The 26,348-nt window shown below is 34.7% G+C and overlaps 1 protein-coding gene and 1 pseudogene across 1 annotated transcript; both read left to right on the forward strand.

Moving 5' to 3' along the window:
* The first annotated feature begins 9,981 nt into the window (after window positions 1-9,981).
* LOC139883469 (uncharacterized) lies at window positions 9,982-17,098 on the forward strand (annotated as a pseudogene).
* A 3,961-nt stretch (window positions 17,099-21,059) lies between these two features.
* Window positions 21,060-25,403, forward strand: LOC139883470 (uncharacterized). The gene is made up of 5 exons (XM_071867646.1): window positions 21,060-21,256; window positions 21,345-21,421; window positions 23,249-23,844; window positions 23,953-25,240; window positions 25,369-25,403. The coding sequence occupies exons 1-5, from the start codon at window positions 21,060-21,062 to the stop codon at window positions 25,401-25,403; spliced, it is 2,193 nt and encodes a 730-aa protein (XP_071723747.1).
* Window positions 25,404-26,348: the final 945 nt, after the last annotated feature.

A 26,348-nucleotide genomic window follows, 5' to 3' on the forward strand; every position in this document is an offset into this window, starting at 1 on the left:
TGCACAATCGACCATCCTTACTGCAAAACCATGGTAAATAGCTGTCACACGTGCGGAATAGTCAACTTAATTGAAACTGAAGCTGACAGAATGTTTTCTGATGGCTTTGGTGATTCTATAGCATCGACTTTTGAGTATCTTTCGAGGTTAAATCTTGTGTTTCTTATGTAGCTGTCGAATTAATCATTTTTTTTTTCATTTTCATTAAAAGTTACTTGGTGTTGGATTTATGATTACTTGTTTATCAAGATAATTTCTAGCAAATGCTGTAAATTATTGAGGAGTAGGAACAATATTGGATGCCGATCTTAGAAGCTTCACTAGTATTTGTATAAGAACACTAAGTCTAGGTAATGAGATTTCTGGTGGAGAAAATAGCATTAAACGATTAATCATCTATCGATGATCCCTCAGTATAATATCTTATCTTGTTGAATGTTTAAGAAGTTTGGGGTACTTGGAATCTTAAACCTGTTTTTGGTTTCGTTTTTCATTTGATCAGGTTTATGATTATCCCCTTTCTTTTCTTGTTTTTGGCACTGATATTTACTTTTGCTAATCTTTTTGCCATTGCTAATCCTGGAACATGTCATCACATCTCAGGAACCTTGTAATTAGGAAGTAAACTCTCTCAGAAGATCTTGTGTCATGTATGCTTGAATTGCATCGGGATGGAACATACAATACTGACTTTGGCTTGTAACCTGGATATTTGCGTGAGCTAGAGAAAAAAAATTATTGAAAGATTGGCAACTATAAATTGAAGGCCTTGAGAAAAGATTGGAGTATTGTTTATGATATGATTTATGGTTTAGACAACAAAGGCTTTAATTGCATTGCTTCAGAAAAGTTTGTATTCGCTGAGAAATCGGTTTGGGATGCATACATCATGGTAATTTCTTTATCAGATCAAATAAATTTTTTTTTCCTTTATTTCCCTTTCATGTTTGTAATCTTGATAAATGGTTCTTTTTACTGATTTGTCTAGAATCACGAGGAGGCCGGACTTTACAGAACTCGAAGCTTGTGGTATTTCCAGGATATCTGTACCATCTATGCGACTATGCCATGTAAAAACCATGGAAATGACGACAGAAGGAGGCGGTAACCTGGACGACATTGTCGAGGAGTACGAATCGCATGCCGTCATACAAGAAATGGTATAGATGATGTCGTCATTCTGCAAGATAACTCTAGGAATTATGTGAAGAACATGAAAGAAGCCTACTCTTATTGCTAGTAATATTTATACGAAAATTAAGAGTTGACTAAAATTTTTATTTTTACTATGGAATATTGAGCATTAAAATAGGGTTTTATTAGCTTAATCGATTTCGGCAAGGTGATACAATGAAGATGACAATCGTCAGCTCCATTCATTCTTAGATTCGCGATTGAATGGGCGAGATGATTGTTATTTCTTCAAGTACTATAAATGAAAAAGTGCAAGAAATTAAATCTAAAGACGATTGTTTTATCTTTATTACTACCTATTATCTAAAGAGGGTGGCTAATTTCACACTGGCTAAAATCAAATATGGCGACACGGAAAGTGGCTATTCTGACGTCATAAGTGAAAATGAGGATTTGACCATCTACTATGGAGTAAAAGTGTACGAATGACGACCACCCAGTTGTTAGAAACACCTTCCCCTCCTCTTTTTCTATCTTTACCGGCCACTTTGCACCCGCCGGAACCTTTAGAGTGATGGAGCCGTGCTGTGCTAACAGATACCGCTAGCACAGTCAAATGGCTTTGAGACCGTGACCACAGGACGAAGACACTGCCAATCACAGCTCAGCTGAAAATGAACCTGCGCTCACAGGATGAAGAGCACAGCAACAGAAACAGTAACAACTCAGAAAGATGAACTGAAGAAGACGAAAAATTAAGAAAACTTGAACGAAAACAGAATAGTAATCATATCCATTTGTGATTTGATTTGATGCTAAAAACTAAATCTAAGGCTTGATTTTGGTATCTAAATTGTTTGGATCCTAAGAAAACTAATTTTGGTTTGGGTATTCTATGGCTTCTCTCACCAATGCAACCTAAGCTTTGAAAACTGTAAAAAGATAAAAATGGCGTTTTCACTGAATTTTCCTTTCTTCTGGATTTCTTAATTCAGAGCGCTCGCAAATTGCAAATGACAAAGAGTTCCCTATTTATAGTCGAACATACTCGACTCTCTACTTGACGAGAAAGCAAAGAAATACAACCTGGATTTTGGAAAAACCAGAAACCATAAAGTAAAACTAAAAGTGGTATTCTCCCTACAATTCGTTTTTCCTGCTCCCTATGCAACTGAAATACTCCTACGACTTGTCCATAACGCGAATTCGTGCAAATTCGTACTATGGCAGTGAAAAGCAAGCTGACTGTACTTCATCTTCTTCCTTGCGAAAAGACGCCATTTTTGTTGACCTTCGGGTTGACTTTTGTTCCAAGCTTGATCACAGCTGAGTCTTCTTCTCAACTTCTTCTTCTTCCTTCTAACAACTTCATTTAACTTTGACTTGAATTAAAACTACACTAAAAATTTGAATTTCGCCGTTTGCTTGACGTGACGGCCAAGCTTTCTTCTACCTACAGACCCATTTTGCGATCTTCTTAGAACTTCAATCTGAACCTTCAGTCTCCTTCAATGGAGTATTCTCGACATTTTTCTATTGACAAACACAGCTGCCGTGCCTTCAACTGACAATGCTTGATTTTTGTTCTTCACAGAACAACTCGAACTCACATTACGACTTCTAGGCTATCTCAGAACAAATTGAGCATACCAACTTCTTCGTTTCAACAAGACGAAGCTACCCACTTAACTAATTTATTAAAAACTGCAGAATTAAACGACTTGGACTGAAAATAAAGATAGAACCCTAACCGATTTGGGGCTTTTCGATTTAGGGAATTTCTGGGCAATTGCTCTTAGAAGTAGTTTAGTTGACACCTTCCTGAGTGTTTTCATGTATGCCACGGCCTCCGACTTTGCTCCGGCCGGTCCGCAGATCGTTTGCAAGAATTTCCGTTGACAACTTCTCTGGAACTCCACCCGAGTCCTCAAGTTTTGCTGCAGGTACTGCTGAGTCCTTCTGTTCTAGACGATGTGCAGTTTCATCCTTCCTGCAGTCACACCTTTCTTCAATACTGCTTGACTTTACAGTACACTGTTTTGCCTCCAATTCCTTTGAGAACTTCACCAGCATCCTGTAGAAGCTCTCCACAAGTGAATTGTCAAAAACAGGTGCTACAGCAGTAGACTGCTTCTTCTTCACGCTGGTTTCTTTTGCTGGAAGTTAACTCTGGCTTTCAATTTCTTCTTTTCTGCTGCAGCCTGTGCTTCAATGATCTCGAGCCCCTTGAGATGACCTACTCCAACATAGAGTTACCGCTTCTGGTAGACTTTCGCTGTGCTTTTCCGCAAAAAGTCTTGAGTTGAAAGCTCCTGATCAGGAAATATCAATTAGTAAAAATAGTTGTACGTATCTGAAGAAAAAGTGATTATATATATAAATCTCAATTAACTTACAAGCTCTCCGTCTTCAATTGACTCGTGTGAAACAAGTCTAGCGAAACAGATGCCCGCCATGGTCGAAGCAAGAGAACTACTGAAGCTTGTTATTTTTACGATAGATGTATGAAAGCTATATATATGTGTAGCATGAAGAATGGAAAATGGTGGTTGACATAAATATGCATTAATGGAGCTTCTGCATAAAACAACTCAAAAGTCGATCGTCATACAGATGTAAAACGTCCACATTGAAATTAAATTTTAAGTATCACTCGAGAGAGAAAACGCTCTCCTTTCCCTTAAAAAAATACGTCTGAAACAAAATTCCGATTTCCAAAGGCCAGCATTACATTGTCAAGAGCAAGATGGGACGTATCCGATAAATTAATAATCTTGCTAATTTAATAATTTTTTTTCCATCTCAAAATACAATTTTAAAGGTAATCGTATTTTGGATAAATTAATAATTTGGATTAATTAATATATAAATTTTATCGATCTCGAAAATGTTAATTTAAAGAGTTCAACTTGTAAATTCCTTGAATTAATTAGAAAAAACTTATTGATCGTCATGTATTTTTTTTTGCCGATGAATTCCACGAGTTCATGGGACAGTGAGTTAAAAAATGAGCATACCCTTATTTAAGGGCTAAAGCATATAATACTACATTCTTTTTTTTTTAAGTTATAAAACACTACATTCGAGTTTCTACATCTGGAATCCGTTAATCCAAATTTCTAATAAAATTAATCAGTTTTTTTTTATAATTTAGGAATTAAATAAAAATAAATTAGGAATATTAATTTATGATTGTGATTATATATTAAAAAATTAAGTATAATTTCTTTAATTTTAATTTTCATCATTTTAATAAATCAAATTTATTTTTTTGAAAAAAATATTTATAATAAAAAATTATCCAACTTTTCATCCTATAGCAAAGCTCTAAAAATAAAAGGGATAATTATTAATTAACCTTTTATTTGACTAGAAACATGTGAGTGGATCATGCATGTTGGTAGAATTTGTGAGATACGATCAAGCTCAAAATCCGGCAAGGAAAGACACTGCAGTTGCAGAAACAATGTAACACCACACACAGAGCATAAATTTGAAGAAAATAAAAACTAAAAATAGAGATGCACTAAACAGAAAATATGATCACTTCTTTCATGTCGATTTGATTATAAACTTAATTTAAAAATTTAATGTAGGTATCTAAAGTATTTGAAATTTAAAAAATAATTTGAATGTACGAAATTTTAAGGTTTCTCTCACTACCAATACAACCGGAATTTTGAAACTATAAAAATGATGAAAATGGCTATCTAAACTTGATTCATACCATTCATAGCTGAAATGATTACATAATAAGTCTTTATATAGGTGTCCAAGAGTTTAACCTAGCAGACATGGAATTTAGAGTTGAATTACAACTTAGATTTTAAGGAAAACCAGAAATCGAAAGCGGTAAAATGAAATTGGAAGTGGTTTACTTTTTGCACGATCTCGTTTCCTCTTGATTCCAGCTTGTACTTTCACTCTAGTATAATTCGCAACGCGTTTTCGAGTAGATTATCACTGTAAATAGTCAAAAATGCAATCTGAACTTCATCTTCTTCCTCACGACAAAGACACCATTTTTGTTGACTTTTTACTTGACTTTCGTTCTGGACTTGATCAAGATAGTAGCAGCATCTGAACTCCTTCTACATACTACTAACAACTTAACTGAAGCTTAACATAGGGTCAGCACCTGATCATGAGTCGGTTCGGACTTTGAACCGAATCGAAATTGGTCCTGGTCAAACCCTAAACCAAATCGGTCATCTCGTGGTGACATCAAGAGTCAGAATCGGTTTTTAATTATGGAACCGTCAAACCGACGGTTCACACTCGGACCAGACCGATTTACTAACCGAATTTTGATCGGTTCAAAATCGGTTCATAGAAATAAAAAATAATAAATTTTTTTATCATTAATTTTATCAAATATTTATAAATATTTTCTTAAATTTTATTTTAATGCATTTAAAATGTTAAAAAAATAACTTAAACAAAAAAATTAAAAAAAATAATTTTGAACCTGCTCTAAACCGATATTGAACCGACTCTGAATCGATACTGAACCGTATGCGAATGGTTCATGTACGGTTCAAATTTTCACGAACCGGAACTGACCCGGAACCTTCTTAAAATCTGGTTCATCGAACCGGTCCAAAACCGCCTGAGAACTGATTCATGATCGGGTCATTAAAAGCTTGACCCTTATCCTAGAACCGGTCCAATATATAAAAAGAAGGGATTAGAAAGAAATAATTGGTATAAAGATTAATATATATTGACTAATAAGTGATTAATTTATATATATATATCTAATACAATATACTCATCCAAAAAGTTAGCTTTTCTAAATATTAAGTCTATCGTTTGTATTGACATTGTATTCTGTTTTGGGTTTGGTGGAGAAGTAATTGTGTTTTATGTTTATGCTCTTGTCGAATGAATCATTTTATTTTTCCATTGAGCTCATATAAAGCGTAAAAAATATTTTCTTTCAAAATTTGCTGAAACTTATACATGTTGACAGTAAATGTATGACTAGTCTACTGGCAAAATATTTTGTTTTCATTTTGTTTGGACACTCACCACTTGTTTGGTTCGCATGATAAGAACAATTGAATAAGACTTCATATAGGATAAATTTGGCTTATCCGATTCCTTATCTAGTGAACCAAACAAACCCTTAATTAGCCTCTTATGTTGTCGGTATCTCCCATTTGATCGGGTTTATGATTAGTCCATTTCCTTTCACAAAATTTTATTTTGTTTTCGGTACTGAAACTAAAATTGTCAAAATCTGATATTTCGGTGGAAAGTCAGTCCCTGACAAGTCATTCAGCAAAACGATTTTTTCTTGGGAGCATCATTCTCTGCTGATTTACAAAGAATGGGAAATTTGGTTTGTTGATCTAGAGTTTTCGATGCCAAGTTAATGGTAAAATATCATCTTACGTGCTTTCCTGACGAACACCAGCTAGGAAACAACTAACGAAGAGGATATTTGACTATTTTTTACGAATTTACAGTTTGATTGTATAGGACAGGTCGATTTCATTGGGATTTTGTTGTGGCAACGTTGGATATGAGCAAGTCATTTCAAATACACGTCTTGAAAGCCGAATCCAATTACAGAATCATGTCCTGATTCATGCTCGATTACTTGATTCACATGGCAGCTTTCGTACATTTAATATCCTGACTGCCACCGTTTCCCCCTGCATCAATATTTTTACTTGATTCACATGGCAACTTAACTTAGGTGAGATGATATCTTGTGAGAAGTTACTTATTTGAGACAAGCTCATGTTAGGAAACCTTGATTAGGCAGTGGAACAATCCTATGTTATTGAATCAAGAAATGTATTTATTATGATGGAAGTATGTGTGAAGAAGAGAAGCAGAGCAAATAAATCGATCATGAGCAAATAAATGATTTTTTATTTTATTTTTTTTGTGAAATTTCTTACCCAAAATGATATGAAGCTACTAATAGATTCAAAATGATCCTTTTCAAAATGGCATATCTATCACTCTTCTTATATTAATTAAAATCGAACACTTTTATTAATTTAAGATGTGTTCATTGTGTACGTTCAAACATTAAAGAAACGGAGCGTTATTTTCACATCAAATTTACTAAGATTTAATGTCCAAAAGGAACTTTGCTAGAAGGTGTCGGGGGAGGGAGGGCAACACTGTAGTATATATACAGTAGTATATATATAGGTCTCCTTATCAGACCTCTACATTATTGTTATCGATCGTACCAAGTTGTTCCAAGAAACATTATACACATGTGAACAAGTACGTTGACCTTTTTTCCCTTGCAACTGACTCAAACCACATGTTGGAAAATCTTAGATTATGCTTTTATTGATTTATATATATATTAATAAGAGGGTAATTTTATATTATAAAATGTTGGAAATATTATGCATAATTGCTATAATAGAAACACAATAGAGAAGATTTATTTTGAAAATATATGGCTGAATTTTATTGATCACATGAATTATAATAATTGAATCGACAATTTAATTTGACAGTAATTAAATCAATATGAACATACATACATCGAATTAAACAGGTAAATAAGCATGCATATAATAAATCAAATATAAAAAGCTTAAGGAAAGAGAGATGCAAACTTGACTTCGGAGGCACGATCAGATCGCTTTTCTTAAAGCGTATTACGCCCCGTACTGTGCTTCGGTTTGAATGGCGTAGAGCTTCCCAGGATACAACCGAATGAACCACGATAACCAGCACAAGATTTAATCGGAGTTCGGGCGAGACTTACGCTAGCTAAACTCTCCGACGACACAAGAGAAGAAGAGACAGAAAGACAGGTGGGTTATAAGCCGACCTTTTTGCTAGAAGGGTTTATCAGAGAGATCTGACTTTTTCCGTAGTATTTCAGTGTGTTCAGTTGTGAATAAACCCACAAACTAGCCAGGTATTTATAGGCTTTAGGGGGGGGGCCGGTTTATACAAGAAGAATTTGACTTGGAGTGCAATCCAAGACTCCTAATCCTAGACGCATTGGGACTGTGCACTCTTATCAATTCAAAACTTGATAGTCAAACTTCTTCAGTTCTTGCGCAACTGAAATTCCATTCAAACAGAAGATTAAATCTGATATTAATTAGGAGATTAAATCCATATCCAATTAGGAGATAAAATCCATATCCAATTAGGAGATAAAATCCGAACTACATTAGGATACAATTATCCTACTTAAATTCGGTTACTACATGTGTTAGTGGACGAATCCCACTTAAACACGGATACATTAATTAAGAGATAAAATCTCCCTAATTAAATAGACAAAAATCAAACCGGCTTCATCCCAAAAATAAGCGAACCGAACCGGTATGATCCACGAAGCGGATCGATTGACAAATCCAAACCGAAACCGAAATCGCACCGGTCCGGGTCGGGACGGGCGTGCGTGGTGGTGGTGCGCGCGTGTGGAAACTTGTAGACTTCCTCTACAACACACTTTAAATTTCAACACACACAAACCACTAGATAAATGGCTTATGTTTCTATGAAATTTCCAATGTGGGACTTAGTACACTCATGCACAAAACATCCATATTAGCACTACCATTTCTCATTCATCCTTGACACAAATTGTCAAATAAATGATTCAACATTAAACTTTGTAGTATAGATAAACTATAGAAACAAGTTTTGATTTATTCCGTCACACGGATTAATCTACACGCTTTGGTCAAACTACCATGACCATACAATTTGTCAATTTGTCTAACATAAAAAAGAGAGGATAATTTTATCATCTAAGAAATTAATAATTAAGCCTCATCATTAATATTAATATTATTGTGTAAAATCAAATGTGATTGAGGGAGGGAGAGAGGGAGCTCTTTAGTGTTCTAAAATGTGAATACATTGAAGAAAACTTTCTATGGAAATTACTGATATTGGAGTGGAGCTGCTCAAACCAAAAATCATTTACCACAAAAAAGAAAATATTATTCCATATTATCTGATCATGGATTCAACATGAAATTAAGCCAACTTCTTTGTCTTTTTCAGGTTACAAAATTGAAAATAGATGTCCTTAATTGGCATATCTTTTTATAAATGTCATATTCATCACATCGATCTTACTAAATAATTTTACAGAAGCCTACCATCAACCACGCGTCAACAATATGTCATGAAGAATTAGATGTAAACCTCTCTGTGATGATCAATAGTTGATTTATTTATTCGACATTTGTGGTGAAAATATTAAAAACATATCATTTCCCAATTCCCACCTAGTCATTATTTATTTGTTTTAAATCAATTTAAAATACTAAGCCTTATCCTAGCTACATAATTTTTATGTTCAATAAGTTATCCTACATAATTTAGTTTGGTATGGTTGGCATAATTGAATATAAGCAGCTTATGATCTACATGTTAGAACTGATTGTGTTCATAAGTAGTGGAGTATTAGATTAGATGAAAGAAGAAAAACCAGAAGAGTATGGAAATGATGGAAGTGATTGTATTCTGATTTTGTTGGATTCTTGAATATGAACTGATTGTGTTTTTGGAAGCATCGTATTGGTTTCAAAATGGGATCCTGTCGATTTTGATATGATCATGAATTTAAAGCAAAAGAGCTAGCTTAAGGGCTTAGAGAGGCCAATACCTACTGTAAATTTATAATTCGAAGATTTCGAGTTCAAACATTAAAACGATTATTCTATAAAGAAGAATGTGATCCTTTTGGATGGAAAGGGAATAAGGCAAGGTGTTCACATTGTGTCGTCTCCCAATTCCATTTCCAGGGAATCAAACAAAAATGCCAACAGGCAACGAAAGCAAAGTTCAGGCTGGCTGACGATTTAGAGTCTAGCGAGTTGAATGAAAAAATTAAATTAATGCAATGGGCTTCTTGATGAGGCTCTAGATGTGTTTAAATTAATGCAAGACAATGGTTTATCTCCTTCTATTGAATGCTTTAATATCATCATGAATGGTTTGTGCAAATCTGGTAACCTCAAAGCTGCGAGGGATATGTTTCTTAGCCTCAAATCCAAAGGGCTATATCCCAGTGTGTGTACATATTCTATTATGATACGTTTTTTGAAGGCTTTTATATTGCATAAGTGTTTTATGTTTACGCTGCTGTCAAACAAATCATTTAAGTTTTCCATTTAGTTCATGTAAAGGTGCTGCTAATTGCTGAAACTTACACATGTTGACAGTAAATGTATTACTATTCTATGGGCAAAATGTCTAGTTTTTATACATGTTGGTATCTCCCATTTCCTCGGGCCTATCATTAGTCACTCTTACCAGTCGTTTTGGACGAAATGTCTCAAATTAGGTTGTTTCCAAATCTGTTACAAACAATGATGTTGTGAATATGGAACTTCTTAGAGAAGCTTGTGAATAAGGGATTTTATGCGGATTATATATGCCACAGCAAATTTCATAGTGAATCTGTTATCTTATAGTAGTGATTTTACTTGTTCAACGAAATGCATCTTACATATTCATAGAAATGCAAATTCAGTAATTTGCAGCTATTTGGTTGTGAAAAAAAGGTTTCCTCATCGGCCGTTTCTTCTTCAATCCATCTCAGCTGTTTTTAAATCCTTAAATCCTTGCTCGAACTTGTTCTCGTCTGGAGAAAAGAACACGACTTCCATATTCCCAAGTTCTTGCTAGCATTTGCATATTTAAACATCATCTGCATTCTTATTTGAGTAGGGCTAAAGCATTGATGCCCGAATTTATAATTCTTCATCTAATTAGACTAGCAAGAACAAAACAGATGTACATCAAATGAGAAGATATTCCTATCATCTGCCAAAGCAAAGGAAAGTAAGCTTCCAATCAGTCCGTTGTTGCTAGTTCAAACCCCAACCAGTTATTGGAACTCGACAAAGATATGTACATTTAATTCATGATCATATCGGAAACAAAAACTATCTTCTAATGATTCCAACATGCCACTCACCAGATTCCTTTCATAGCATCACAAAAGCTCATTTCGGGAAAAAGTATGATAGAATAATCTTTCGATTCTAAAACGGTAAAAATAAAAGGTAACCAGTAACGAACTGGGTAATCCGGTTGAAACAACATCAGTATTCTTAAACTTCAAAGTTATAAAAATTCAACCATTCCATTTATACTATTTTTTATTGCTGAATTTGGACAGTGACATGACTCATATTATATCCACTTTATATGTGATCTACCACATTGATCAGCACCTACATTAAAATTGATAATGAGAGAGTGAGATTGACGAACTTGTTGATGTATCGGATGTGGCGGCCGGTGAAAAGGCCGCATTCGGCACTGTTCATGACGACTTTCCTCGTGTTAATTATTTCTGAGAAAATTGATTGGTTTCTGAGATTTATTCAGGGTTCAAGACTTGATTGGTTTCTTTTTAGTAAACCAACTTTTCACGTTGCCTAACCTACTGGTGTATCTTAGGAATGAAACCAGAACAATTCTATGAATATGTATGTAAGATGCATTTCGTTGAACGAAGTAAAATATACTCCCTCCGTAATCCGTATCACAATACAGTACATATTATTTTTCATTTTTACATTCATCTAAATGAACATATATTTAGTGAAGAAACATCTTGACATAGAAATAATAATATACTAAATATTAATTCCAAATAAATAAATAAATTATATATATACTACATCCTTGATTTAATTGTCGTGCATCTCAGTTTCATGAAGGTGAGATACCATTCATCGAATCCGTAATCTATCGATGAAGCTTTAAACCTTATTTCCATCAAATTGAACAGAGCCGATTTTTTTTTTTTTTTTTTTTTTAAGTTGCACCGATAAAAGAATTGATTTTGGTAGGTATTTTAAGCACATTTAACTTAAATTATTATTCTATGAATTACAATACAATTCTTATGATAAACACACTTTGTAATGTCCAGTCCAGCGTTCAGTGTCGATTTGAGAGCCAATTTCAGTATAATTTAAGTTTAGGGAGTCCAATGTCAAAACGAATAAAGATTGAGTATCTATTAGTAACATAATGTATTTTCCATCTAGGCTAGACTACAGGCATTCGAATTCCATCTTTCTGCTTCGGCAAAACCAAACATTTTTAATTCGATTTTCTCAATCGAATACTTCTCGAAGATGATGATGGCGCCATGGAGGAATACTTCTCGTCTTCTTCTTCTTTCGACTCGGTTTTCTTATTCATATGTAAGATCTTACTCTCGCTCTCGCTCCGATTCTCCTCTTGCAATTGATGCTAGCCGCCATTTTGTTAGGGATAAGCTTAATTACGGGTTCAACAATCTCGATGAAGCTCTTTCTTTATTTGAGCATCTTAATCAACTGTCTTTGTCGCCTGGGTCGGCTCAGTTCTGGTATGGCTGTCTTTGGAAAGATCCTGAAACTTGGTCTTCAACCCTCTCTCATCACCTTTAATACATTGATTAACGAAATGTCCTTAGAGGGCAAAGTGACAGAAGCTGCTAGATTGTTTGATGACATGGTCAAGGAAGGTTATGAGCCCAACTTGATTACTTTCAACACAATGATTAATGGTTTGTGTCGAGTAGGTAATATTGATGTGGCTAGTAAACTGTTTCGAGAGGTGGCTAAGAGGGGTTTTGATCCTGATGTTATAACATTCAGCACGTTGATAAATGGAATGTGCAAAAAGGGTGAAATTTCTGAAGCTATTATATTGTTCGATGATATGGTCAAGAGGGGTTGTAAACCTGATTTAGTTACATACAGCACAATCGTAAATGGTTTGTGCATAATGGGAGATGTGGAGAAGGCTATTCAATTGTTAGGGAAGATGTTTGAAGGAGGTATTGAGCCTGATGTAGTGGTATATAACACGATTATTGATAGTTTGTGTAAGAATAAGCAGGTGAAGGAAGCGTTCCATCTCTTTGATGAAATGAAGACGAAAGGCATTACACCTACAGTCATCACGTATACCTCTTTAATAGATGGAATGTGCAAATTAGGTGCATGGAAAGAAGTTAAACGCCTATGGAGTGAGATGGTTGCTCACAATATCAAGCCGGACCATTGTTCATTTACCATAATGATCGACGCGCATTGTAAAGAAGGGCTTGTGTCAGAGGCCGAGGCAATTGTCGAAATGATGATCGATCAAGGTCAAAGGCCCGATACTGTAACTTTTAATGCATTGATCGATGGCCATTGCTTACGTGGTCAAATGCAGGAAGCCCAAAAGTTGTTCCGCTGTATGGATTCACAACGTGTTTCTCCTGATGTTAGAACGTATAGCATCTTGATAAATGGGTATTGCAAATCTAAAATGATAGATGAAGCAATGAGACTTTATGACGAAATGTCTCAAATAAGGTTGTTTCCAGATGTTGTTACTTTCACCACTCTATTGGGTGGCTTGTTTCAAGCAGGGAAAGTTGTGGAAGCAAAACAACTTTTCAGCAAGATGTCTGCTTCGGGTCAACTTCCAGATATGATCACTTGCGGGACTTTGTTGGATGGTTTGGTAGTCAATGGGCTTCTTGATGAGGCTCTAGATTTATTTAAATTAATGCAAGACAATGGTTTATCTCCTTCTATTGATTGCTTTAATATCATCATGAATGGTTTGTGCAAATCTGGTAACCTCAAAGCTGCGAGGGATATGTTTCTTAGTCTCAAATCCAAAGGGCTATATCCCAGTGTGCATACATATTCTATTATGATACAAGGGCTACTTAAGGAAAGACATTTGGATGAAGCGTGTAATTTATTTAGAGAAATGGAGGATACTGGTTGTTCGGCAGATAGTTGCTGTTATAATATAATTATCAGGGGTTGTGTTACAAATAATAATATTGTGAAGGCAATGGACTTCTTCGAGAAGCATGTGACAGGGGGTTTTCTGCAGATTATAACACGGCAAATATGATAGTGAATCTGTTATCTGATCATGGTCTAGATGAAAAGAGCAAGCTAGCAGGTATGTTTATAATGAACTCTCATAGAAATCTTTATTTATTTTTGAGCAATATGAAACTGTTTGCTAATTTTGATGCTATCGCTGAGTTCTTATACTTAGCTGCATTGTCCTATTGTTTGTTTTGACAGTCCATTCTGCTCTGGGTTTGGTAAAGAAGCAATAGTGCATAGTTGGCCAACCTTGCTCCCCGAGTGCCATTCATTCGACGTCAGACGGACGAAATAGTCAACTTAATTGAAACTGAAGATGACATGAGGTTTTCTGAAAGCTTTTATGATTTTAGCATCGACATATGCCTGTCTTTTCAGGTGTGATTGTGTTTTATGTTTATGCTGCTGTGGAATGAATCATTTTTTTTTCATGGACTTCATTTGAAGGTAGGCTACTAATTGCTGTTGGAATATTTTTCTAGGAACATTGAATCTTATCGAGGTCTATGACATTATATGTGCCCTCCGACTATATACATATTAGATTTTCTGTGTTAAAAACACCTAAAACATATTACTAATCTATTGATAAAAAAGAGATTAGGATAAGCAAACCTTCTGTTCATCAAACAAACTTGAAATTTTGTCTTTAGGAAAAAGAAAATAATATAAGAGAGAGCTTATATAATAGTAAATGCATACCCTGTTTGTATCACAAGTGTTATCAGAAGCTCTGTAAGGATAGTCCTCTTCAGTATTAATACCGCCATTCTTGATGATAAACTGTTAGGCATAGTCCATGAGACCTCCATTGGCATCTATGGTTATATGAAGTATCACAATCTACCTACTCCTGCTCTGACAACGAGATCAGATCACCTGTAACGATGTGGTGATGAATGCCTTCCACAGCATCGACTGTCGAGAACGCCCAGCAACTCCCACAAATTTAGAACCAACCAGTTTATGGATCAGGAATCACATTTAAGGTTCTAAAGAACAACTAAGATCGGAAAGAGGTTGGTTGGTTCATAGATTACACTATATGCATGGAATGGAAGTGCTAAAATTGAAACTGTTGTGTTGATCCAACGTCTTAAAAACCCGAAAGTCAACACATACACAATCAATTTCCTCCCTCGAGTGGTTACTGGATTTGTCAGTCCCGAAGTTGTCCTGTCCCTGATGATTCCGGTGTGAGAAGTTATAAATGAGACCATGAAGTTTTTAGTCCACCATTATGATCGATCCAAAAGAATACTAGTAACTAATTAGGGACTCATTTAAACAGATTGAAGTTAGAGGGTCAATAGAGTTACATTTTAAGTTTTGGAAGCCAAGTGTCAAAAAGTCAAAAGCTTGAGCATCTAGTTGCAAAATCCATCTTTCTGGTTTTACAAAATCCAGCATTTGGATGATTTAACAACTCCGTCTTTCTGCTTTGGCACATTTGGACAGCAGCTCAAAATTTCCATTCGATTTTCTCATTCTGCAGCTCTAAACGAGAAGATGATGATGACGCCATGGAGGAATACTTCTCGTCTTCTTCTTCTTCTTCTTTCGACTCGGTTTTCTCATTCATATGTAAGATCTTACTCTCGCTCTCGCTCCCATTCTAATCCTGCTAGTGATGTTAGCCGACATTTTGTTAGGGATAAGCTCAATAAAGGGTTTAACAATCTTGATGATGCTCTTTTGTTGTTTGAAACTATGATTTCTATGCATCCTCCTCCGTACATTTCCCAACTCAATAAATTATTGGGAGAAATTGCTAGAATGAAACATCATAGCTCTGCTGTTTCTCTTTATCGACAGATTACTACGTCTGGCATTTTACCTAATATCCTATTGTTTGTTTTAGTTGACTTCTTTATACTTAGTCGCATTTTCCTTTTGTTTCTGTGTTACCTCTTTATTTACAATATGCTATTGTTTGTTTTGACAGTCCATTCTGCTTTGGGTTTGTTAAAGAAGAAATAGTGCTCAATTGACCATCCTTACTGCAAAATCAGGTTAATTAGTCATCACACGGGCGGAATAGTCTACTTAATTGAAACTGAAGCTGACAGAATGTTTTCTGATGGCTTTGGTGATTCTATAGCATCGACCTTTGAGTATCTTTCGAGGTTAAATCTTGTGTTTCTTATGTAGCTGTCAAATTAATCATTTTTTTTTTCATTGACTTCATTAAAAGTTACTTGGTGTTGGATTTATGATTACTTGTTTATCAAGATAATTTCTAGCAAATGCTGTAAATTATTGAGTAGGAACAATATTGGATGCTGATCTTAGAAGCTTCACTAGAATTTGTATAATAACACAAAGTCTAGGCAATGAGATTTCTGGTGGAGAAAATAGCATTAAACGATTAATCATCTATCGATGATCTCTCAGTATAATATCTTATCTTGTTGAATGTTTAAGAAGTTTGTGGTACTTGGAATCTTAAACCTGTTTTTGGTTTCGTTTTTCATTTGATCAGGTTTATGATTATCCCCTTTCTTTTCTTGTTTTTCGCACTGATATTTACTTTTGCTAATCTTTTTGCCATTGCTAATCCTGGAGCATGTCATGACATCTCAGGAACCTTGTAATTAGGAAGTAAACTCTCTCAGAAGATCTTGTGTCATGTATGCTTGAATTGCATTGGGATGGAACATACAATACTGACTTTGGATTGTAACCTGGATATTTGCGTGAGCTAGAGAAAAAAATTATTGAAAGATTGGCAACTATAAATTGAAGGACTTGAGAATAGATTGGAGTATTGTTTATGATATGATTTATGGTTTAGACAACAAAGGCTTTAATTGCATTGCTTCAGAAAAGTTTCTATGCGACTATGCCATGCAAAAATCATGGAAATGACGACAGGAGGAGGTGGGAACCTGGACGCCAATGTCGAGGAGTACGAATCGCATGCCGCCATACAAGAACATCATGGTATAGACGATGTCGTCATTCTGCAAGATAATATCGACATATCGGTTTACGAGATTCATGAAAATGATGCTCGGAGGCGCCCCAAATGTGCCTCGACCAGGAAAAAGAAAGCAAAGATCAGCACCAACAATAGTGGAACTACTATCACAAATATGAGTCTCTGATTAATGAACGTTTCGTGATTGGTAATGGATTCAAGGAAGTTGGTTTAGGATTGAAGAACGAGATGATGAGAATTGAGAACTGAGCTTGTGATTAACGAACTAGTTCAAACGTTAGATACTGTATTAGGCGAGATTTTTGTAGACTTAGTCAGGTGAGAAGATTTATAATAAGAATCATTAAGAATTCAAAGACCAAAAAATGATACCTTCCGTATCTTCGCTGTCGTTTGATGAAAATCCGAAAGAAAAACGAAAAGAAACATTAACCATTAGAACTTAATTTGGATAAATACCAAAAATCATATAAAAGAAAATTGAAGGATTTTCCATGGAAGTGTTTCTTTCCGACATTGGAATTCAATTTTAAGTATCACTCGAGAGAGAAAATGCTCCACTTTCCATTAAAAAACTATGTCTGAAATCAAATTCCATTTTTCAAAGGCCAGCATTAAATTGTCAAGAGCAAGATGGGATGTATCCTATAAATTAATAATCTTGCTAATTTAAATAAAAAATTGTCAAGAGCATGATGATATATGTTTCCCCTGCTCATGGGTCGGTTCGGATCTTGAACCGAATCGAAATTAGTCCTGATCAAACTCTGAATCAAACCGATCAACTCGTGGTGACAAATCGGTTTGTTAATGATAGAACCGTCAAATCAGCGATTTACACTCGGACCGGACCGGTTCACGAATCGGATTTTCTATCGGTTCAAAACCGGTTCATAGAAATAAAAAATAATAAATTTTTTTATCATTAATTTTATCAAATATTTATAAATATTTTCTTAAATTTTATTTTAATGCATTTAAAATGTTAAAAAAATAACTTAAATCAAAGAAAGAATTAAAAAAATTAAATTTGAACCTGAACCGGTCCTGAACAGATACTGAACCGACCCTAAACCGAACCTAAACCATATGCATATGGTTCATGTACGGTTCAAATTTTTCACGAACCGAAATCGGCCTTGAACCGTCTTAAATTTGGTTCATCGAATCGACCCGGAACCGCCTAAAAACCGGTTTATGGCCGGATCATTAAAAACTTGATCTTGAACCGGAACCGGCCCAATATATAAAAAAAAGGAATTAGAAAGAATGAACAACATCGTTTTCAACTTAATTAATTTTCTTTTGTTGTTTGAATTTGACCAAAATTATTAACCCAATTATACACTTTTCCAAATTGACAAACATTGCAAAGACTTGCAAGAAATCTGTCATCATCGACTTCTTAATTTCAGAAATAATAGATAGATTATATTAGACATTGCTTGCAATACATGTTATCCATTCGTAAATCGTAAAACATTAGAGATAAACGTGTATATATGATTTAACGAGAAATGATTGATATAAAGACAGATTTAATATATATTGACTAATAAGTGATTACTTCATATATATATATATACACTTAATACAATATATCCGTCCAAAAGTTAGTTTTTCTAAATATTAAGTCTATTGTTTGTTTTGACATTGCATTATGCTTTGGGTTTGGTGGAGAAGTAATTGTGTTTTATGTTTATACTCTTGTCGAATGAATCATCATGCTAATTTAATAAATTTTTTCGGTCTCAAAATACGATTTTAAGTAATCGTATTTTGGATGGATGAATTAATATATAAATTTTATTGATCCCGACAATATTAATTTAAAGAATTCAACTTGCAAATTCATTGAATTAATTAGACAAAACTTATTGATCGACAGGTATTTTTTTGCCGATGCATTCCACGAGTTCATAGGAAAGTGAGTTAAAAAATGAGCTAAATGAACATACTCTTATTTAAGGGCTAAAGCATATAACACTACATTCTTTTTTTTTTAAATTAGTTTCTACCTCTGAAATTCGTGAATCCAAAATTTCTAATGAAATTAATCAAAATTATTTTATAATTTAAGAATTAAATAAAAATAAATTAGGAATATTAATTTATGATTGTGATTATATATTAAAAAATTAAGTATAATTTTTTTAATTTTAATTTTCATCATTTTAATAAATCAAATATATTTTTTTGATAAAAAAATTATTAATAATAAAAAATTATTCGACTTTTTGTCCTATAGCAAAGCTCTAAAAATAAAGGGGGATAATTATTAATTAACCTTTTTGTTTGACAATAAAACATGTGAGTGGGTCATGCATGCATGATGATATATGTTTCCCATCTCTAGACCTGCTTATGGGTCGGTTCGAATCTTGAATCGAATCGAAATTGGCCCTGCTCAAACCCTAAACTAAATCGGTCAACTCGTGGTGACATCAAGAGTCATGATCGGTTTGTTAATTATGGAACCGTCGAACCGGCAGTTTACACTCGGGCCGGACCGGTTCACGAATCGGATTTTTTATCGGTTCAAAACCGGTTCATAGAAGTAAAAATTAATAAATTTTTTATCATTAATTTTATCAAATATTTATAAATATTTTCTTAAATTTTATTTTAATGCATTTAAAATGTTAAAAAAATAACTTCAATCGAAAAAGAATTAAAAAAAATTAAGTTTGGTGGAGAAGTATGTGAATGGTTCATGTACAGTTCAATTTTTTCACGAACCGAAACCGATCTGAAACCGTCTTAAAATCCGTTTCATCGAACCGACTCGAAATCGCCTAAAAACCGGTTCATGACCGGATCATTAAAAACTTGACCTGAATTGCCGGTTCACTAAACCGGAACCGGCCCAATATATAAAAAAGGAAATAAAAAGAATGAACAACAGAACAAGCAATCGTTTCTTTTTCACCTTAATTAATTTGCTTTTGTTGTTTGAATTTGACCAAAATTATTAACCCAATTATACACTTTTCCAAAATGTATCATGCTATATGGACATTTTTTTTTTTTATTTCTGACCCAACTGATTTTTATTTTTTTTTGTGAAATTTCTTACCCAAATGATATGAAGCTACTAGTAGATACAACGTGATCCTTTTCAGGATGGCATATCTATCACTCTTCTTGTAATAATTAAAGATCGAGCACTCTTGTTAACTTAAGGTGTGTTCTTCGTGTACGCTCTAACATTAATGAAACGAAGCCTTATTTTCACATCAAATTCGGCTAAGAAATAATGTCCAAAAGGAACTTTGCTAGAAGGTGCCGGGAGAGGGAGGGCAACACTCGTAGTATATATACAGTAGTATATATAGTAATTGTATTCTTATTTTGTTGGATTTGATCCTGTCGATTTTGATATGATCATGAATTTGAATCGATTTGATACTGTCATGAAATTGAGCCGGTTGATGATCGGTCTTTTTCTTTTGATGATAAGTTCACAATCGGTCTAGAAATCAAACAGGTAATTTATACACACATTGAGAAGGGTGCGATTGAAAAACATAAAAAAATTAAAAAGATTATTCTATAAAGAAGAATGTGATCCTTTTGGATGGAAAGGGAATAAGGCAAGGTGTTCAAATTGTGTCGTCCCCAAATTCCATTTCCAGGGAATCAAACAAAAACACCAACAGGCAACGAAAGCAAAGTTCAGGCTGACTGACGATTTAGAGTCTAGAGAGTTGAATGAAATAATTAAAGTCGAGGGTGCCAAATATTAAAATGACTAAAGATTGAGTGTCAAAATGTAATATTAAGTAACATGATGTCCTCTCCTCCAGCTAGACTACAAGAATTCAGATTCGATGACTTACGAACTTCATAGTTCATTTTCATTCAATTCTCTCAATCGGCAGCTCGAAGATGATGATGGCGCCATGGAGACATTCTTCTCTTCTTCTTCTTCTTCTTCTTCTTCTTCTTCTTCTTCTTCTTCTTCCGACACGATTTTCTCATTCATTCTTAAGATCTTACTCTCGCTCCAATTCTCCTCTCGCTATCAATCGGCTTATTAAAACGAGAAGCGATCCTAGCTTAGATTTTGTTAGAATAAGCTTAATTGTTTTAACAATCTTGATGCTGCTCTTTCATTGTTTGATACTATGATTTCTATGCATCCTCCTCCGTACGTTGCCCAATTCAATAAATTATTGGGAGAAATTGCTAGGATGAAACGTTATAACTATGTTGTTTCTCTTTATCGACAGATTACTATGTCTGGCATTTTACCTGATATTTTCACCTTGAGCATCTTAATCAACAATTCCGAGAGACAATTAAGAGAGGTTTCGAGCCCAATGTTATAACATTCACCGCATTGATAAATGGAATGTGCAAAAAGGGTAAAATTTTTGAAGCTATTATATTGTTCGATGATATGGTTCTAGAGCAATTGTAAATGGTTTATGCAAAATAGGCGAAGTTGAGAAGGCTATTCAATTGTTAGAAAAGATGTTTGAAGGAGGTATTTAGCCTAATGAAGTGGTTTATGGCACTATTATTGATGTTTTGTGTAACACCATTCTCGGGACTATTAATCCTAATTAATTTAAAAAAAAATACTCACATATTCTTGGGAATACCATTTCGGATTTTAATTAAATATGGCTAATCGTGTAATTAAGCTAATTGTCCAGGAAATGACATATCCGAGAAAGCTAATCTATTTATCTCGCCTCAAAACCCTTATTTCATGTTCACGTTTTAGGGTTTGTATGTATATTTATAATTTCTTGTTGAAAACCCTAGGTCGTCCTAATTATGCGATCCTTTATTGTTCAGTTAATCCAATTGTTAAAATTTAAGTATGCTGGAGTAGGGTGTGCTTTAATCCAGACGACTATGTCAGCTACTTTAACAATAGGCGGAATAATTAAGTGCAGAATAACAAGTAAAGAACACGCGATATCTTTATGTGGTTCGGAGTCAGAATAACTCGTACACCCACGGGACCTCGTCCATGAACTGTTTTACTATTTTCGAGGTTACAAGTATAGACTGGAATTTTCCCCAAGCCAGTCCTCAACTGCACTTCACCACCTATACTGTTTTCCCAACCCCTAGTAAACCTGACTCTAATTCTGCAGCCGATAACAATAGGATTTTCCCTAGCTAGCCCACGACCAACTATACCTTTGCCCAAAGATAAATTAGAGTCTACTATAACCGTCCCGGCTATAGTTTTTTTTTAAAGAAGAATAACTTATATCAAATACACTTTTATTTGTGTCTTTATAAGTAGACAGATAAGTGTAGATTTTACAGCCCTATGAAACTCTAAACAAGAAGATATAAGATACCTCGATGAAGCTCTTCAGTAGATGTTGTCGGATCTTCTTGTAGACAACACGTGTGTACAGTAACCGTGAATGATACCGCGTGAACAGTAACTGTGAACGTGAATAGTTCAACACGAGTCAGAATCTTTTTCTGGCTAAGCAGCTTCTTTATATATGTACAATAGAGTTTCAATGTAGATGAAGTTATTGAATGTAATCCAAACTCTCCTACTGAAGATAACTTATCATCGATAATAATAGTTATCCTAACGGCATAAATCAAGTCAAAAATGTCAAACCAAACGAACCACATCAAACCAAGAATTTAAGGGATTTGTCATTACATTTGTTGATTGGATAGGTTCTTGGTGCTGTCTTTCTTGGTGAGAAGGTCGGTTCCACCATTTTTATAAGAGATATGCATGTTAGTGAATAAAATCTAAAATTTTTTATGTCTGTTTTATGGGATTATAATGTGTCTCAATAACGGACGATATTTAAAAAACAAAGCAACTTAATAAAGATGCATTTGAACAACCTTAAAAATAAAAAAAATAAAAGTAAAAAAAAGAAGCATTGGAGCCCAACAATTAGTATGACCTCTTAATTAATGACTTGAAAATCGGAATTTCTTATTTCTTAACCTGAATCATGTTGAAAGACGATAAAATATAAACGTTCAAAGACGATAAAATAAACATTCAATGTCATATTTTATACAGATTTTAGTCATAACAACTAAAATTTTCAGATGCAAAAGAATTTCCTCTGTAGTAACAAATATTTTGGTATTATTTAATATTGATCGACTTTCTAGACAATTAATATTGCTTAATTATATTTCAATGTAGAATAGGTTTTTTAACAGTTCCACATGTGACATGTTTAAAATAAAGTTTTACATTTTCGGTCCAAAGAACAAGTACTCATTCTTTTACTTTTTATAGAAGAAGGTTTTCTTAATTTCACTCTCATTTTTAATTTCACTCTCATTCCATTTTCTCAATCCGCAGCTCCAAACGAGAAGATGATGATGACGACGCCATGGAGGAATACTTCTCGTCTTCTTCTTCTTTCGACTCGGTTTGATCATCCATATTATGTAAGATCTTACTCTCGCTCTCGCTCCGATTCTCCTACTGCAACTGATGCTAGCCGACATTTTGTTAGGGATAAGCTTAATTACGGGTTCAATAATCTCGATGAAGCTCTTTCTTTATGTGATACTATGATTTGTATGAATCCTCCTCCGCACATTGTCCAATTCAATAAATTATTGGGGGAAATTGCTAGAATGAAACATCATAGCTCTGTTATTTTTCTTTATCGACAGATTACTATGTCTGGCATTTTACCTGATATTTTCACATTGAGCATCTTAATCAACGGCCTCTGTCGGCTGGGTCAAGTCAGTTCTGGTTTCGCCGTCTTGGGAAAGATCCTCAAACTTGGTTTTCACCCTGATGTCGTCACCTTCAGTACTTTGATTAATGGAATGTGCTTAGAGGGAAAAATTACTGAAGCTGCAAGATTTTTTGATGACATGGTCAAGGAAGGTTATGAGCCCAACTTAATTACGTACAGCACAATGATCAATGGTTTGTGTCGAGTAGGTAATATTGATGTGGCTATTAAATTGTTTCGAGAGGCAGCTAAGAGGGGCTTCGAGCCTAATGTTATAACATTCAGCACGTTGATAAATGGAATGTGCAAAAAGGGTGAAATTTCTGAAGCTATTTCATTGTTCGATGATATGGTCAAGAGGGGTTGTAAACCTGATTTAATTACATACAGCGCAATCGTAAATGGTTTGTGCATAACGGGAGATGTGGAGAAGGCTATTCAATTGTTACGGAAGATGTTTGAAGGAGGTATTGAGCCTAATGTAGTGGTGTATAGCACTGTTATTGATAGTCTGTGTAAGAATAAGCAAGTGGTGGAAGCATTTGATCTATTTGATGAAATGAAGAGAAAAGGCATTAAACCTACGGTAGTTACGTATAGCTCATTAATCGATGGAATGTGTAAATTAGGTGCATGGGATGAAGTTAAACGCTTATGGAGTGAGATGGTTGCTCACAATATCAAGCCAGACCATTATTCATTTAACATTCTGGTTGATGCACATTGTAAAGAAGGGCTTGTGTCAGAGGCTGAGGCAATTGTCGAAATGATGATCGATCAAGGTCAAAGGCCCGATACTGTAACTTTTAGTGCATTGATCGATGGCCATTGCTTACGCGGTCAAATGCAGGAAGCCCAAAAGTTGTTCTGCTATATGGTTTCACAAGGCATTTCTCCTGTTGTTAGAACGTATAGCATCCTGATAAATGGGTATTGCAAGTCTAAAATGATAGCTGAAGCAATGAGACTTTATGACGAAATGTCTCAAATAAGGTTGTTTCCAGATGTTGTTACTTTCAACACTCTATTGGGTGGCTTGTTTCAAGCAGGGAAAGTTGTGGAAGCAAAACAACTTTTCACCAAGATGTCTGCTTCGGGTCAACTTCCAAATATGGTCACTTGCGCAACTTTGTTGGGTGGTTTAATAGACAATGGGCTTCTTGATGAGGCTCTAGATTTGTTTAAATTAATGCAAGACAATGGTTTATCTCCTTCTATTGATTGCTTTAATATCATCATGAATGGTTTGTGCAAATCTGGTAACCTCAAAGCTGCGAGGGATATGTTTCTTAGTCTCAAATCCAAAGAGCTATATTCCAGTGTGCATACATATTCTATTATGATACAAGGGCTACTTAAGGAAAGACATTTGGATGAAGCGTGTAATTTATTTAGAGAAATGGAGGATACTGGTTGTTCTGCAAATAGTTGCTGTTATAATATAATTATCAGGGGTTGTGTTACAAATAATAATATTGTGAAGGCAATGGAACTTCTTCGAGAAGCATGTGACAGGGGGTTTTCTGCAGATTATAACACGGCAAATATGATAGTGAATCTGTTATCTGATCACAGCCTAGATGAAAAGAGCAAGCTAGCAGGTATGTTTATAATGAACTCTTGTAGAAATCTTTATTTATTTTTGAGAAATATGAAACTGTTTGCTAATTTTGATGCTATCGCTGAGTTCTTATACTTAGTTGCATTGTCCTATTGTTTGTTTTGACAGTCCATTCTGCTCTGGGTTTGGTAAAGAAGCAATAGTGCATAGTTGGCCAACCTTGCTGCCCGAGTGCCATTCATTCGACGTCATACTGACGAAATAGTCAACTTAATTGAAACTGAAGATGACATGAGGTTTTCTGAAAGCTTTTATGATTTTAGCATCGACATATGCCTGTCTTATGTTTATGCTGCTGTGGAATGAATCATTTTTTTTTTCATGGACTTCATTTGAAGGTAAGCTACTAGTTGCTGTTGGAATATTTTTCTAGGAACATTGAATCTTATCGAGGTCTATGACATTATATGTGCCCTCCGACTATATACATATTAGATTTTCTGTGTTAAAAATACCTAAAACATATTACTAATCTATTGATAAAAAAGAGATTAGGATAAGCAAACCTTCTGTTCGTCAAACAAACTTGAAATTTTGTCTTTAGGAAAAAAGAAAATAATATAAAAGAGAGCTTATATAATAGTAAATGCATACCCTGTTTGTATCACAAGTGTTATCAGAAGCTCTGTAAGGATAGTCCTCTTCAGTATTAATACCACCATTCTTGATGATAAACTGTTAGGCATAGTCCATGAGACCTCCATTGGCATCTATGGTTATATGAAGTATCACAATCTACCTACTCCTGCTCTGACAACGAGATCAGATCACCTGTAACGATATGGTGATGAATACCTTCCACAGCACCGACTGTGGAGAACGCCCAGCAACTCCCAAAAATTTAGAACCAACCAGTTTATGGATCAGGAATCACATCTAAGGTTCTAAAGAACAACTAAGATCGGAAAGAGGTTGGTTGGTTCATAGATTACACTATATGCATGGAATGGAAGTGCTAAAATTGAAACTGTTCTGTTGATCCAACGTCTTAAAAACTCGAAAGTCAACACATACACCATCAATTTTCTCGATCGAGTGGTTACTGGATTTGTCAGTCCCGAAGTTGTCCTGTCCCTGATGACTCCGGT

The sequence above is a fragment of the Rutidosis leptorrhynchoides genome, unplaced genomic scaffold (assembly GCF_046630445.1).
Source record: "Rutidosis leptorrhynchoides isolate AG116_Rl617_1_P2 unplaced genomic scaffold, CSIRO_AGI_Rlap_v1 contig406, whole genome shotgun sequence".
NCBI lineage: Eukaryota > Viridiplantae > Streptophyta > Magnoliopsida > Asterales > Asteraceae > Rutidosis > Rutidosis leptorrhynchoides.

Bases quoted from the DNA above. Each gene is read 5' to 3' on its own strand.
- LOC139883470 (XM_071867646.1), top strand. From the start codon at position 21,060: ATGATTTCTATGCATCCTCCTCCGTACGTTGCCCAATTCAATAAATTA. The intron at 21,422-23,248 runs GTATTTAGCCTA...CTCAATCCGCAG, and splicing joins AGAAAAGATGTTTGAAGGAG to CTCCAAACGAGAAGATGATG. The intron at 25,241-25,368 runs GTATGTTTATAA...TTGTTTTGACAG, and splicing joins TGAAAAGAGCAAGCTAGCAG to TCCATTCTGCTCTGGGTTTG.